The 16,938-nt window shown below is 35.2% G+C and overlaps 1 protein-coding gene across 1 annotated transcript; it reads right to left on the reverse strand.

Moving 5' to 3' along the window:
* Positions 1-8,824: 8,824 nt before the first annotated feature.
* Positions 8,825-15,581, reverse strand: LOC105047039 (uncharacterized). Its single transcript, XM_010925823.4, has 7 exons — positions 15,425-15,581; positions 11,211-11,276; positions 11,070-11,119; positions 10,936-11,000; positions 9,455-9,546; positions 9,283-9,354; positions 8,825-9,080 (listed from the first exon to the last, which is right to left on the reverse strand). The coding sequence occupies exons 1-7, from the start codon at positions 15,425-15,427 to the stop codon at positions 9,042-9,044; spliced, it is 387 nt and encodes a 128-aa protein (XP_010924125.1). The 5' UTR covers positions 15,428-15,581; the 3' UTR covers positions 8,825-9,041.
* Between the last annotated feature and the right edge of the window lie 1,357 nt (positions 15,582-16,938).

Here is a 16,938-nt window from a genome sequence, read left to right on the forward strand (position 1 = left end):
TATAATGGTGGAGGGTTTGGCATGGATCCCTACCAGTTTATTAATATAAATCAAAATTATACAAAAGAGAGAGGGGGACTAGGTCTGACCTCCAAAATACAATGAGCGAGAGAGAAAAGAGTAGAGATGAGTCACCTCAATAAATAAAAAGTAAAAATATATAATTTTAAAAAATTAAGAATTAAAAACAAATCTTACTAATTGTCTGTTGTGTTTATGTTGTCCTCATCATCAGATTTATTATCACGTCCTGCTTTGTCCAGAAGTCTTGCCTCCGCATCTAACCAATCTTTGAAGTAGAGCAGCATCTCAATTGTCTCGTCCATCATTCTGCTCTTCTTTTTATTCAGAACGTGCTGACCTATACTAAAAGCTGATTTTGATGCTACTGTAGACATCGGCACAGCTAAAATATTACATACAATTGCAGACATAACAAGATATTAATTTTTTACACTTTTCTATTAGGCCAATACATCAAACTTTTCTATTTAGTTTTCATTTAATACAAAAAGATTTTATTTCGTAAATAAAATTCTAATTCATTGCTTAAAGATGAAGAAGATGTAGATGAAGAAGATGCATGTGAATGTATCCTACGTGCAAGGAAAGAGAAAATAGATGATGAACGAGAGGTACTAGAAGTGGGTTGTGAAAATGATAGGGACTGTCTAGATCCTCGAATCTTTTCATCATATAATATAAAAATATCATAAAATAGTTGAGTTATCTTAGCTTTAGATGCTTCGAAATCATAATTCATATATTTATCAATTTCATCAAGTAAAATATGTACGCCACTTAATTTGATCTATAGATTAAATATATTAACTAAGTTATACATGGGACATACCATGTCCCAATACTGATTCCATGTATTTTTTATTTTATAAATAATAGGTATTAAAATATTATCATACCTATATTGTGCAAATTGACCATAAATTATATATGCTTATTGAAAAAATACATAAGAAGTTGAAAAATAAACACTAGAAAGAATATTTGTAGCATTATAAAAACTAACTAAAAAATCTTTTAAATTTTTTCTTTTTTCCAATCATTTCAATCAAAATAAAGCCTAATCCATGATCATTTATATATGTATTTAATAAATTTTTATATGGATATGTATCATGAATCATTATATATATAGAGTTCCAATGGATAACTATATCAAGTTTAAATTTTTTGAAACATTTACTGTGATTTAGACATAATTATTTAAATTCTTGTATTCGTACTCTTGAAGCATGAATAAAAGATACTGTATTCCTAATTTTTGTAATTATATCTTGAACCATGTCCATTTCAGCTTAAACAAAAAGATTCAAAATGTGACATGCATATCTAATATGAGATAATTTTTTATGAAGAATGGGATGAAAAAAGTCTTTCAATAATTAGACAGCTATATTATTATTAGATGTATTATCAAATATAATAGATATAATTTTGTTACTAATACCATATGTAGCTGCAGTTTGATAAATAGTATTAAAAATTTATTAACCAGAATAGTGATAATCAAAATAATAAAAAGCAAGAATATACTTATTTAATTATCAATCATTGCCTATATAATGACCAATGGCAGAAATAAAAGACATACTACCTACAGATGCAGTCCATATATCAGAAGTTAATGATACTTTTGTATTTAAGACAGAAAGAGTTCCGATCAAATTATCCTTCATTGCTAAGTAATTAGTCATAGCTACTCTTCGAAATATACATCTACTAATTCTTCTGTAAATAGATTGTAAGACTAATTGAACATATTTTCAAATTTAAAAGATTCACATAAGCTAAAAAGTAATTCATCCCTAACTATCTATTTTACAAGTATTTTTTTTTAATTTTCATAATTATAAGCAAAAGTTCCTATAAGGATACCCTTTTGTATATTAAGGATGCTTTGAAGACGAGAATCACTTATCCTATGAGACTCTTGATGTCTCTTCAAATAGCCAGTTCTTCCAATACTGGCATAACTATATAATTTGACATATTTTTTATATTTTGCCTTTTAGACTTCATCAATTAAAACTCTATCAAAATTATTTCATATAGCACTAGTCTTCTTACGGAAAAAAGATCTAGCTTCAACAGAAGGAGCTTCAGAGGGAGTAGGAAGAGTTTCTTCTCAGAAATAGAGAAAATACCGACATGCATGACGGTAATACTCTCATCATCATAAGTTACCATCTAAATAGAGTAAATGCAAAAGAATAAAAACTAACCCATAACCAGTATAAGAAATTTGAGTAGAGCCGAAGAAGAAGAGGTAGAGTGAAGAGTTGGAGAGCCGAAAGAGGAGAGCTGGACCGCCGGAGAGTCAGATAGTCGGACAGCCGGATTTGTGGGGCTAAAGAGGTAGATTAGAGTAGAGCCAAAGAGAACAGAGCGGAGTAATCGAAGAGCTGCCTCTTGAACCCTGACCTCCAAAAGAGGGACGCTTCCTTCTCTTATATAATTTTTAAATTGCTAAACTATAATTGTTACTTACTAAATATTGAATGAAAAAGAGAAGAATTGCTAAAAGAGAGAATAAATAAGAATAAAGAGATTAGAGAGGGAGAGAATTAGTTTGATGAATTGGTGCGGTGAGAATGAAAGAGGAGGGTCCTGTTTATAAGAGTCCCAAAATTTTTATTTTTCCAAAATATCCCTCAATCTAGCTGTTTTTTGGCTGTGGAGGGGTTAAAATGATCATTTTTTTCAAAAATAGTCATTATCAATCTAAAAAAATAAAAAAAATGATTTAGCCGTTATTGGTCGAGCCCGACCTGTAACGGCATTAAACGGACCGTACCAGACATGGTCCTTAACGGTGCTAAATGGGCTGTGCCAGCACGATCTGTTTGAACTGATTTTTTTAAAAACAAAAAATAAATAAAAAAGCTGCCCATCAGGTCCGTGTGTCCGACAGGGCACGGCCCGCCAGATATCGGGCTTAGGGCCGTGCCAGGCCGAGATTCGGGGTTAACAGGCCGTGCCCGGCAGCCCTGTTTGGATCTTGACCCGATGGACTTGGACTAGATCGGGCCAGGCACGGCCCAGTGTCCAAGCCTATGCTTGGGCCAGCCCTCCATCCAATTGTTTAAGTTTTTTGAGCTGTGAATACGTGACACGGTGCTCGCATTTGATTGGATTGGTATATTGGAATAGCTGACTCGCTGTGGAGAGCAGGTGCTCATATTTGATTGGGTTGGTGTATCGACCTAGCTGACTCATTATAGAAGTGCATTTTGAGAAACGGAGAGTGACAGTCCTTTCTTTTCTTTTTTTTTTTTTTGGGGTAAGACAGTACTTTTGGGCACTCCAGAATTCCTCCCTTACTCCAAGCAGTATCCTGATTTCTCCTGGCATCAAAGACTCTGCGCTGCAAGATTTCATACACTACAATATGTGTGATAGTCCAAAATCCAACCCAACCAAGCCCAGCCCAGCAGACCAAAGCCCAAAATGCAAAAAAAAAAAAAAAAAAACAGAGTAAAAACCGGGAAGAAGACTCCCGGTAGGAATCTTCTTCTCCGACGAGACCCAAGCTTATTAGGAGTCCTAGGATCTCTCGAAATCCTAGGACCCTCTATAAGAAGGTCTCCCCTCTCTCTTGAGATCGATCATCGGCCTCTTCTCCCTCTCTTTCTCTCCGATTTTTTCGAAGTAGAGCCGCCGGCACTGTTGGTTTCTCGCCGGTGAGGTCACCGGAGGCCGAGGGTGAGCTTTCCTTTCCTTCCTCTCTTCTTTCCCTTTCTTTTCGTAGTTTTGATTGAGGCTGCCGGCGACGAGTGTCGCCGATCTACAGTCGGGAAAGAGACTCTGCTTTTGGGTCTCTTTTCCTTGAATTTTCCGGCGCCGGCGATCGGAATCGATCGCCGGCCACGCTCCTCCGTGACCGGGGGAGTGGCCCCCGTCTGCCGCCGGCCTCCGCCGCGGCGGCCATGGCCCGAACGGTCGGTCAAGGTCGGAGGATGCCGGTCTCCTGTTCCGGCACGGGAAGAACCAAGAAAAAGAAGAAAAGAAGAAAAAGAAGAAAAAGAAAAAGAAGAAAAAGAAAAGAGAAAGAAGGAAAAAGAGAAAAGAAAAGAGAAAGAAAAGAAGAAAAAGAAAAAGAAGAAAAGAAAAGAGAAAGAAGGAAAAGAGAAAAAGAAAAGGGAAAGAAAAAGAAAAGAAGAAAAAGAAAAGAAAGAAAAGAAAAGAAAAAAATAATAATAATAAAAATAAATAAATAAATAAATATATATATATATAAGTAAATAAATAAATAAATAAATTAAAAAAAATTGAAAATGATGAGAGAGAGAGAGTTTCTCTCCTCTCTCTCTTCTTTCAGTCTGAACCCTGACTTTCTCTCTCTGGAATTGGACTTTCTCTCTTTAGAATTTTCTCTCTCTAGATTGTTTCTCTCTCTTGATGGATTTCTCTCTCTCTAAAGTATTCCTCTAGGATTAGCGAAGTGGAAGGCTTCATCTGATGATTCTGATCGAGTTTAGAGACGAGTCTGATTTTAAGCGAGATTTTGATTTTGGGATTTGTTAGATTTAATTTTGAATTAAAATTAATGTAAAAATATAATTTTGGATAATAGGCACGGAAGAATCTTCTAGAAGTTAGTCGATCCGTTCATTCAGTGCTCCGTGAAAGGTAAGTAATGAATCATCTTCTCGAGATATTCCATTTTTATTCTGAAAATAAATAATTATTCTTTGAAATTATGCATGAATTATGAAATTATGTTTTGTAAAGAAAAGTACTTTTGAAATATTATGGTACGTTGATTTATGCACATGTTCAGTGAAAAATTATAATATATTATGATACAAAGTGTTTTGATACGGATCGGATTTATGCTCTCAGCCTAACTATGTTTCAGTGGGCCCGCCAATGGGGATTATACGTTGGTACTCAGTGGACCCTGCCAGTAGGGGTTGTGCGCTGGTGTTTGTGGACCCTGTCAGTGGGGGTTGTGCGCTGGTATTTGTGGACCCTGCCAGTGGGGGTTGTGCGCTGGTATTCTGTGGACCCCGCCAATGGGGGTTAAACGTTGGTCATAGTCAAGACTGTTGAGTTACGAGTGTTTTGAATCGAATCGGATTTATAATTATATTATATGTGAATATTTGAAAATATTTGATTTGTATTAAATCAGCATGAAATATACTCTTATGTTTATTTGCAGCATTATTCTTGAAAATTATATAATATCTGAAATATCTGGTAGAGATACTTGTTACTTACTGGACTGTCTAGCTCATTACCTTTCTTTTTATTTTTCAGATTCAGATAATTAATTTCGAGCGTGGGACGAAATATTGGGACAGAGCTTTTAGAAGCGAGATTAGCATTGTCAACTTCATTGAACTTAGATCTAATGTTTTTATTGTTTTAGCAAAAATTTTATTGGATGTAAGACATTTGATTTAATTACTTGAATTATAGTTGAATAATAATTATTTGAATTTATTCCGCTGTGATGCATTGATATCGTGATGAGATGCCTTGCATGCTTATGGAGAGAGTTCTTCATGAGTATGCGGCGGTTGCCGCGACCCTCGATTCACAATCTCGGGTCGGGGGCGTGACAATTAATATGGTATCAGAGCATAAGTGGATAAATTATGACACATAGAATTTGACATAGTATGAGTGTAGATGGGTAAACATTAGGAATATTGGGACGTTAAAGTATGAGCATCATAATAATAAAAACATCAAAAGTTCAGTTAAGAGAGCAATAGATAATAAGATTCAACAGATTGATGGTAAGCAGTGCTCCAGATGTGGCAAAAAAAAAAAAAATCATGCAGACAAGGATTGCTATTGGAATACAGGTGCTTGCTTCAAATGTGGTCAGAAGGATCATAAAATTGCTAGCTGCCCGCTAAATACTGAAAATCAAGTTGACCAAAGAACTTATGAAGGACAACATAAGGGTGGTGGACAGATTCCTAAAAAATCAGGGAAGAATGAATGCGCTTACTCTACAGAATGCACAAGCTTCCAATACAATGGTGATAGGTATGAAAAATTTCGAGGACGAAATTTCTTTTTAGGGGTGAAGAATGTGATAGCCCAAAACCCAACCCAACCAAGCCCAGCAGACCAAAGCCCAAAACGAAAAAAAAAAAAAACAGAGTAAAAATCGGGAAGAAGACTCCCAGTAGGAGTCTTCTTCTCCGGCGAGACCCAAGCCTATTAGGAGTCCTAGGATCTCTCGAAATCCTAGGACCCTCTATAAGAAGGTCTCCCCTCTCTCTTGAGATCGATCATCGGCCTCTTCTTCCTTTCTTTCTCTCCGATTTTCCCGAAGTAGAGCCGCGGGCACTGTTGGTTTCTCGCCGTGATTTCTCGCCGGTGAGGTCATCGGAGGCCGGGGGTGAGCTTTCCTTTCCTTCCTCTCTTCCTTCCCTTTCTTTTCGTAGTTTTGATTGAGGCTGCCGGTGACGAGTGTCGCCGATCTACAGTCGGGAAAGAGACTCTGTTTTTGGGTCTCTTTTCCTTGAATTTTCCGGCGCCGGCGATCGGAATCGATCGCCGGCCACGCTCCTCCGTGATCGGGAGAGTGGCCCCCGTCTGCCGCCGGCCTCCGCCGCGGCGGCCATGGCCCCAACGGCCGGTCAAGGCCGGAGGATGCCGGTCCCCTGTTCTGGCACGGGAAGAACCAAGAAAAAGAAGAAAAAGAAAAAGAAGAAAAAGAAAAGAGAAAGAAGGAAAAAGAGAAAAAGAAAAGAGAAAGAAAAAGAAAAGAAGAAAAAGAAAAGAAAAGAAAAGAAAAATAATAATAAAAATAAATAAATAAATATATATATATATTTATATATATATATATAAGTAAGTAAATAAATAAATAAATAAATTAAAAAAATTGAAAATGATGAGAGAGAGAGTTTCTCTCCTCTTTCTCTTCTTTCAGTCTGAACCCTGACTTTCTCTCTCTGAAATTGGACTTTCTCTCTCTACTTTCTCTCTCTAGAATTTTCTCTCTCTAGATTGTTTCTCTCTCTTGATAGATTTCTCTCTCTCTAAAGTATTCCTCTAGGATTAGCGAAGTGGAAGGCTTCATCTGATGATTCTGATCGAGTTTAGAGACGAGTCTGATTTTAAGCGAGATTTTGATTTTGGGATTTGTTAGATTTAATTTTGAATTAAAATTAATGTAAAAATATAATTTTGGATAATAGGTACGGAAGAATCTCCTAGAAGTTAGTCGATCCGTTCATTCAGTGCTCCGTGAAAGGTAAGTAATGAATCATCTTCTCGAGATATTCCATTTTTATTCTGAAAATAAATAATTATTCTTTAAAATTATGCATGAATTATGAAATTATGTTTTGTAAAGAAAAGTGCTTTTGAAATATTATGGTACGTCGATTTATGCACATGTTCAGTGAAAAATTATGATATATTATGATACAAAGTGTTTTGATACGGATCGGATTTATGCTCTCAGCCTAACTATGTTTCAGTGGGCTCCGCCAATGGGGATTATATGTTGGTACTTAGTGGACCCTGCCAGTGGGGGTTGTGCGCTGGTGTTTGTGGACCCTGCCAGTGGGGGTTGTGCGCTGGTATTTGTGGACCCTGCCAGTGGGGGTTGTACGCTGGTATTCTGTGGACCCCGCCAATGGGGGTTAAACGTTGGTCATAGTCAAGGCTGTTGAGTTACGAGTGTTTTGAATCGAATCGGATTTATAATTATATTATATGTGAATATTTGAAAATATTTGATTTGTATTAAATCAGCATGAAATATACTCTTATGTTTATTTGCAGCATTATTCTTGAAAATTATATAATATCTGAAATATCTGGTAGAGATACTTATTACTTACTGGGCTGTCTAGCTCATTACCTTTCTTTTTATTTTTCAGATTCAGATAATTAATTTCGAGCGTGGGACGAAATATTGGAACAGAGCTTTTAGAAGCGAGATTAGCATTGTCAACTTCATTGAACTTAGATCTAATATTTTTATTGTTTTAGCAAAAATTTTATTGGATGTAAGACATTTGATTTAATTACTTGAATTACAGTTGAATAATAATTATTTAAATTTATTTTGTTGTGATGCATTGATATCGTGATGAGATGCCTTGCATGCTTATGGAGAGAGTTCTTCATGAGTATGCGGCAGTTGCCGCAACTCTCGATTCACAATCTCGGATCGAAGGCGTGACAATATACGAGTTGTTTCATCTCATCAAGGGCTTGGGACACCAGAATGTCTTCAGCTATTACATGAAGCAATCTTTAATACGTAACACGTCTTGAGGAGCATCGTGGTTGTGTGATTGGGTCGTGCCAGGATGCAACTCATTTGAACTTGTGTTCCAATGAATAGTCCAATAATAATCTACAGGTGCAAGTTCAGGAGTACCATGTATTAATAAAAAATTGAAAAATTCTAGCATGGGCACGTCATATCTTCCTCGTGCACGTCAATTTATCACATACCTTACTTTTTAGATTTCAGATATAAGCTATAGGACAATGTTGAAGAGTGTTTTACACAATTCACAAGCTTGACATACCCATTAATAAATAATACCAGGGTTCGATACCATCTGGAAACCCCAACATACTTATCAAGCAGATGCCCAACGAGGTTGTCTAGAGATGTTCTATTAATTAGGCGTGCCTTTGATCTAATTATCACACAGTTAATCCCTCATATTAACCATGTTAATCGTCTCCAATGGGATCCTGCAGCTAATTTAAGCTTCCCTTGCAGCTCAATTCAGATATCCTAATGTTCACATCATCACCTTTTGTGCCAAAAATTTTACATATTTCAGAAACCTTCCCAAGTCGTGACTGATGATCCTAACATCGTTATTTTATACCATTAGGTAATAGCAGTTACAAAAGACAAGCTCAGGGCTTAAATTCGAAGAGCACGCGACCTTATAAGGTTCATCTCAAAGTAGCTGGAACCGTCATCAAGCAATAAAAATGTTGTAGGCAGACATTGATCCTTGAATCATTTACAACCACACACTCATACTCAAACCACCAAGAAACTGTTGGAAGACACCTCAATCATCGTCCTCAAGAACACTCCGCCGCCTTTGAATCTGATGAGGTGAAGCAAAAGTGAATCATTATGTCCCAAACTTCATAGGTATGGTTATTACATATGGATAGAGGCAAAGAAAACACAGTAACTGTTTGTGCTATTAACTACTATGATTATTATTCTTTTAGGAAAATTAAATAGCTCAATTTTTATCATGCCAAATAGTCGGAAAAAAAAAAAAATCAAGGTCAGCTACTTACTGTAACTTTTGTCTGTTTACTTGTTTGGTTGTTAATCTGCTCAAGCAGTGAGATAAGCCTCTCTTCGGATACCTGCAAGCCCAGTATGACAAAAGACATTTAAACATTAAGTAAATGATAACCCCAAAAATTTTACGGTGGACATCAGCCTTCCTCAGACTCACTGCATTACCTTTTCAGAGATCTGACCCATTTGAGAAGCTCTAAGAAGCACATCTTCTACCCCTCTTGCCTTGTCAGGTTTTACCAGAGCAATACGAGCTACTGTTGATATATAGAAGAGCGGTATTTAATCATCAAAGCTTGGCGGAACTTGGAAAAGAACAAAGAAATCTTTTCTTTCTTTTTATTTATCCTCTCTGTGTGGAAATATGACAGGTATGCCATTGTCCAAGTCCAAACTCTCCCCAGCACAAATGCTGAGAAAAGGGAAACATGGTACCATGCCATGAAATACTGTGATGACATAAAAATGAACGTAAAACAGGGTTGTGGAAAAAGTGAAAACGACATTCTCACAAATATCAGAAGCATGTGTGATACTACCTGCCATGTTTCATGAATATCAAATTGTGATTGCCTTTCTGCATGCTTGTGTGTATGCATCTATTTAGCAACCTAAAGTATGGAAATATTTTTCTCTCTCTACCCCTTATTTCCTGATTAATATGCAATAATCAAGAATGAGAGACTCAATTCGCTCCTGCATTTCCATTTCACAAAACAGAAATCATGAACCACTCCTGAATTACCCCTTCCTATCATAATTTAAGCCTCTAAATTTTTCTCCGCTTCAAAGTTTGACCCTGTTATAGTAAACTAAATTCATAACAGCAAAAACTTGGTCACTTTCTGGGTTGCTCAACCGGCATCCTTCTAATAGAACACATGCCCCATCCATGCGGTTCCAACATGTCAGTGAAACTGCGAAAGAAGTAGCTTTATGTTGCCAATAATAGGTATATAATGTAAATTTGATTCTTAAATAAATTCCTCTACCTCATAACAACCTTACCTTTTCAAACCTAAATGTCAAAATGAGCATTTCCATTTTGTAATAGTGAGAGATTAAAACTAAATTGAATTTTGACCTAGAGGTTGAATATCCCCTTCTAGTGGAAATATTAGGAAGACATATTGTTCATTGCAAAGAAGTGGTTCTCCTACCTTAAGAAATCATGTTAACTTCCACCTGTATGACAGCTGACCAAGAAAGCATAGTCTGGTACAGTTATATGGACAAAAAGCTAGCATGAGCATATCATGGAAAGACAGCACACTGCCGTGCGGTAGATACTATAATGAATATAAGCATGGATTGAAGTTCCAGTCAGCACAGCATATATGGCATCAATGTATCATTCAATGGCATGGAGCTGAGTCCCTCCAAGTGCATGGCACACCACTGAAGTGTGTACCCAGCACCAGAACAATATCAGTGCCAATGCCAATTTGATATGCAATATCTAAATTCCTGAGTTTTCTCAACTCTACAAGAACAAATTTTCACTTACCCACATAAAGGAACCAGACCAAATGCACACCCTTATGACACATCTCGCAACATCACAAACTTATAATTGCAGGATATATTTTTACAGTAACATTTAGCAGTCCTAGTCCTAAAATATAAGCTTCAGTTCAAGATCTTACGCCTTTCTCTTGCTTGAGAAGACAATATCTGACTAAGCATCAACTGTCTATGTTCTTCTGCTTCCCTGAATCAGAATTTAATGACAGTTAATTCTGGAAGATTAACATGGTAAGTTATTTAAAGAAAATCCTACCTTTTGGCATCTTCTTGTGCTTTCTGCTGCTCTGCATTTTGCTGACTACCCTGATGCAAAAGATGCCATTCATCAGTGCATATTAGAGACTTAAGGAAGTAATTTTTAAAGTATTCGTTTATAATTAAAGGGCTAACTTACCATGCCATGTTGTGCCATCAATTCTTGCATCCTTCTTTGCCTAATGGCTTGTAGCTCTGGATCATCCTATTAAAATATAATAAATCAAATTTTGACTTCAAAACCCTATCAATAACAGAGACCTAAATCTTTGCATTCAATCTTATTTCTTTTAATAATCTGTTTCATTCCATGCTTAGCTTAGGTCTTAATCAGTTTGCATAAATCTCTATGTATTATTATTAATATTTGAAGAAGCATCATATATGCAATAATTTACAGTTAAGGACGATGTTAATTTTTAAAATAGGATTAAAGAAGGAAGAAATTCAAAAGATCAAGAGATGCAGGTCTTCATTTAGGTAAATCTGTCTGTCCATCCAAGCAGCTTTTCTCTTCCTCTTTACAGGAAGCATATACCCAACGAAATTCATCATGCTTTTCAAGTTTCTTGTAAAATGTCTCATTTGTTGGAACACTCAAATCTCAAAAGAGTGTTAAAGGGTATTGATGCATGCTACATTCCTAAATGGTTCTGCTCTCCAAATTGGGCCTCTATTTCTCGATAGGGAAGTGGATAAGTAGGACTATCTATTGATTGTTCAGAAGTCTCAAAAATAATTAACTTACCTCCAAAAAATAACCTAGCCCTTCCAATGTTCATATTGAGATTACCTCCTTCACAAAACTCCAGGCTAAGGTGTGCACTGATCTAAGTAATTGATTATTCAACAAACAGTGGACACCACTCTCATGCAATAGCAGCAGAAAGATGGGCCAGCAGACCCAAGTCTCCTGCAAAGCTCATGTTGAATGAACATGTTTATATTAAAACATCAGTTTGGACTTCATGCTCAAGTGGAAGCTGTTGCAGACGGAAAGTGCATTGGTAAAAATAACCACCTAAAAAGGTTTAGTAATTCGCTTGTATCCTGATATGGTGTATGATCGTTGTTGACAAGATCTCTCAATCCATGATCGGGATAAAAATGCCCTAAAATATCTGGATCTCATATTTGTATAACAATAATTAGGATCATAAGATCTAGATTCATCTTATAGATCATACAATCCCTTGGGCCATACGATCCAATTTGATCAAGTTATTTACACATTAAATGCCGAAATCCATTTTCTATCATTTATTTGAAAATATAGATTTTAGAATTGCTTATTTCATCATGAATAATCCTCAAACAAATAAAATTAGAAAGCTCCATCAGGTTTTCAACATCTGAAGTTGTAAATAAAATAAAACTTTATGGTCCATGAAGTTAAAAGCAAGATAATTATCTTTTTGGTTTTACAACCATTTGTTGAATTGGATTATGCTTTAAATATCCCACCAAAAATGATAATTGAGTTGTGTCTTTGGAGGGACAGTGAACTTGAATAAGTGGACATGATGACTGTTTCATTAGGGATGCTATATAGGCTTATGGAGGAGGTACCTAGACTCATACGTATGATTTTATATTCTTCATTCATTACTTGACTAATTGATTCAATTCTTCAAGTTCCCCATTTTTTTGTATTTGTGAAGTTTTTGAAAAAAACCTGAAAGAATCTCACAATCTGCAATTTGACCCACAATCCGATTTGATTCGACCTCCTTTCCGATTTACAACTCAGTTCCAATATTGACAACATTGCACACAATACCTATGTTGAGGGTTCAACACTCTTGTCTGACCAGGATTAAACGATCAATGCTTGTTCATACGCATACAACATTTCGAACAAATATTTCAAATAAAACAACATTGCGACTCCTTTCATTCAAAGACCACCATTAACACCTACAAGTAATAAATTGATGTAAAACTGGTATCTTTAAAGTATAGTCCAAGATTTCAAGGAATCAAAAAATGCCTGGTTCCTCCTAATTTTGTAAAGTTAATATCCACAAGGTATAGTCCTCTCAAAAAGCTGGATGTCAAACTATTTATAGTATATGAATCCTTCTTTACCATGTATCATTACTAAAGGGAAAATACTTTCACACCAAATCCAATCTCACAATTATCATCCATGTTCATCCTAGATATGTAGGGTCTTTTCTTTTATATTTCCTAACGCTTAATACAATGAACACTGCTTGTTAAAACCACTTTACATCTAAAATACATATGCCCACACCATATTAGTCGGTTTTGCACCATTTACCTTGTGCAGCTCCAAAACTTCTTTTAATGAACTTATGTTCAAGCATATCCATCTTCCACAAACCAACCTTAGCATTCTTATGTTCAGAACATAGAGGCCATATTTTCCATCCTTTACCCTGATTAATACAAAATTGAATGCCTTAAGATCATCAAATTAATTTTTTCTCCATCAATGCAAGTGGCAATCACATAATATCCAAACGCAACTCTATGTTTCATTAACCCCAATGAACTCCAAAAGATTTCTTCTCATATTTCTCCATCATTCTATCAATTAGATACAAGATAACAAAGAGATCATGCATAGATATCCCTTGGACATCAACATTGATTGATTTGTTGATTGTACTTTACATCTTTCCCAAGTATTCTCCTTTACATTTGTTCTGAAATTGCTCCTTCCACATTCTTGCACTAAGTAAGGTCCAAAACACACTCCTAATTTAGTTTTACTTGGACACAATCTTCCTTCAACTTTATACATAACTTACTTAGAAAACAAGCTTAGGGCAAGTAGCAGAAGCATTTTAACACATTGGTATAGATCCAGCATTTCTTATATTCATTTTTGAATATGAACACTTAAAAAAAAAATAATGAATTTAGAGCTTAAAATTTATTTCACTTTTGCAAATGCATAGACAAAATTGTCTTTATGTTACTCACCTTTTCTTGCCTACTTAAACTTTGTCCTAAGATAAAACTGAGAAAAACATGGGACAATGTAATTTATTGTATCCTTCTTTGTACATACACCTAAGGTTCAACAGTTGCTTGACAAATTGAATGGAAGCCTAATACTATAACATTTATTCTCATTCTCAGAAATAAAAAAAAAAAAAGAGGAGTATCCCTAAAGTATATAATTCAAAATGAAGATCTCAGACAGATACACCATGAACACCTTACCTTCCTGCACTTGTTATAACACATGACTACCAGAGGCTTTGAATGAGATACTGGTTAAGACTAAGCAAATTACACTAGTTATACCTTAAAAGAATATAGAGCGAACACTAAGTACACAAATATACCCAAAAGGATATGAAGGAATGATCCCAAACACTAAAAGGGAGAAAAAAATTATAAGGGCATGGACGAATGATGGTTTCGATCAATTCAGCGACAACATGAGAACTGGTTAACTGCAGAAATTGATAGAAACTTTTTTTTAAAAAAAATCCTAAACTAGGGCTAATTTCAACTCCACCTTGGCTGAAACCAATTCATCTCAGTGGCAAATATTAGTGGTTCCTATAAAGGTGGTATTATGGCTAGCAATGTTAATGTACATAATAACCATTTCACATCATATATGCTTCCATATTCAACAGATTCATAGTGTTTCTCCTTTCTCAAAAAGTTATTTAAATAGATGTAGAGACAGGAAAAGTTTATTTATCTATCACCCTCCCCTCTCTGCCGCAAAAGGTAAACACACTGCATACTAGGAAACGACACAATCCAACAACATCATACAAGTGCCAGATGCACAAGCCTTTTTTTATCCGCCAGTGTTAAGCAAACTTGCTCAACCATATTTGCAGAGTGTTCTTGAGACAGACGATCTCAGATTCATTTCATTACACATGTACCATATCGTACCAGAAGTCTATCCCTGCTCAAACAACAATTAGATAGAAAAATTTTCCCATTAAGAAGGTTGACTTTGATTCAGTAGTACTTTCGTTTTATTTCAAGATCTACAAAACCTTACCCCATCACTTGTGCCCAAATTTCTACATCCCAAACTAGACTTTCAAGTCAGCTGAAATCATCCTCGACCCTATATAACAAGACCGAACAGGTTCAGCACTATCAGAATCACAGACCATTTCTTCCAGCTCTGCTCTTTCTGACCACCAAAATTGTTCAAGTACAGAGAATAAAAATCGTTTCGCACTGGTTCAAATATCTGGATCTAATTGAGTGTGAGCTATTCCAACTGCAGTCTCTAAGATATAATAATATAAAAAAACAGAGCCCTAATTGCAGCAGATCAAACGTTCGGATTCAAACAGAAAAGAGGATTTTGGGGGAAAAGGAAGAAGACGGGATCGTGTATACCATCGAGAGATTAGACGTTAAAAGATCGAGCTCCCTCCGCCTTGATCTCGCGACAGCTATGCGTTGTTCGTCGCTCTAACGCTACCGCTGCGCTGCTCCCTTTGCCTTTCCCTTGCCCAAAACAAAAGCGCCGAAGCTCTCAGTTTTACTTTTAATAATTTTTACCCCGAATTAGCTGCCGACGTCTTGGGCAAACCCACGGCGGCGGTAAATCTTGGGCTTGAGTGAGGCCCATTGCCAACTAGTTGATGCCCAGATTACTGCATGAGGCTCAATCATGCGCTCACGCTCTTATCAGCTGTATTGAGTAATTCTCTGTGTACCATTTACGGTGGAGAAAAAAATATACAGATTGCATCACATAGTATAATTAATAAAATAATAAATATTTTGATGTAGTTTAATTTTTTTTTAAATTTTTCTGACCAAAATATTCTTTCATTCTTTTTATTCTATTTTGCTCCTATGACATCATGTTGCATTCTATAATTTTATGACATCCTGTTATATTCTATGACATCCTATGCATTCTATAGATAATTATCAGAATATCATAAAAATTAGTAGGACATCATAATAATATTATGATATCTTATTGCATTCTATGACATTCTATTGCATTGTAAATAATTATCGAAATGTCATAAAAATTAATAGAATGTCATAATAATATCATGACATCCTGTTGCATCCTATGATATCCTATAAAAATTATCAGGATGTCATAAAAACTAACATGACGTTATATTAATATTATGATATTCTGTTGCATCCCGTAAACACTTATTGAGATATCATAAAAACTAAAAGGACGTCATAATAAAATTATAATATCCTATTACATCCTGTAAATAATTATTAAAATATTATAAAAATTAATAAAATATTATAATAATATTATAACATCTTATTGCATCTTGTAAATAATTATCGGGATATCATAAAAACTAACAGGATGTCACAATAATATTATGGCATCCTATTACATCCTATGATATCTTATTGTATCCTACAAACAATTATCACGATGTTATATAAACAACAAGATGTCATAATAATATTATGATATCCTATTATATTTTATAAATAATTATCGAGATATCGTAAAATTAACAGGACGATAATAATATTATGATATCCTATTACATCTATGATATCTTGTTGCATTCTGTAAATAATTATCGAAATGTTATAAAAACTAATTGAACGTCATAATAATATTATAACCTCTTGTTACATCCTATATATAACATCCTGTTGCATCCTGTAAATAATTATGGGGTGTCATAAAAACTAAAAGAATATCATAATAATATTATGACATTCTATTTTATCCTATGTTATCCTGCTACATCCTATGAGAAAGCAATAGGACATCATAATATTATCTGAGATATTATAGTATTCAATAGAAAAGGATATTTTAGTCAGAAAAATACAAGAAAAAAAAGTTGAGCTACATTTAATGTCTGTCCTCTTATTAATTACATTATATGGCATAATCTAGTAAAGGA

The sequence above is a fragment of the Elaeis guineensis genome, chromosome 6 (genome assembly GCF_000442705.2).
Source record: "Elaeis guineensis isolate ETL-2024a chromosome 6, EG11, whole genome shotgun sequence".
In the NCBI taxonomy this organism is placed as follows: domain Eukaryota; kingdom Viridiplantae; phylum Streptophyta; class Magnoliopsida; order Arecales; family Arecaceae; genus Elaeis; species Elaeis guineensis.

Bases quoted from the DNA above. Each gene is read 5' to 3' on its own strand.
- LOC105047039 (XM_010925823.4), bottom strand. The intron at 11,120-11,210 runs GTAAGTTAGCCC...CTTTTGCATCAG, and splicing joins TGATGGCACAACATGGCATG to GGTAGTCAGCAAAATGCAGA. The intron at 9,081-9,282 runs GTAAGTAGCTGA...TCACCTCATCAG, and splicing joins GTAAACAGACAAAAGTTACA to ATTCAAAGGCGGCGGAGTGT.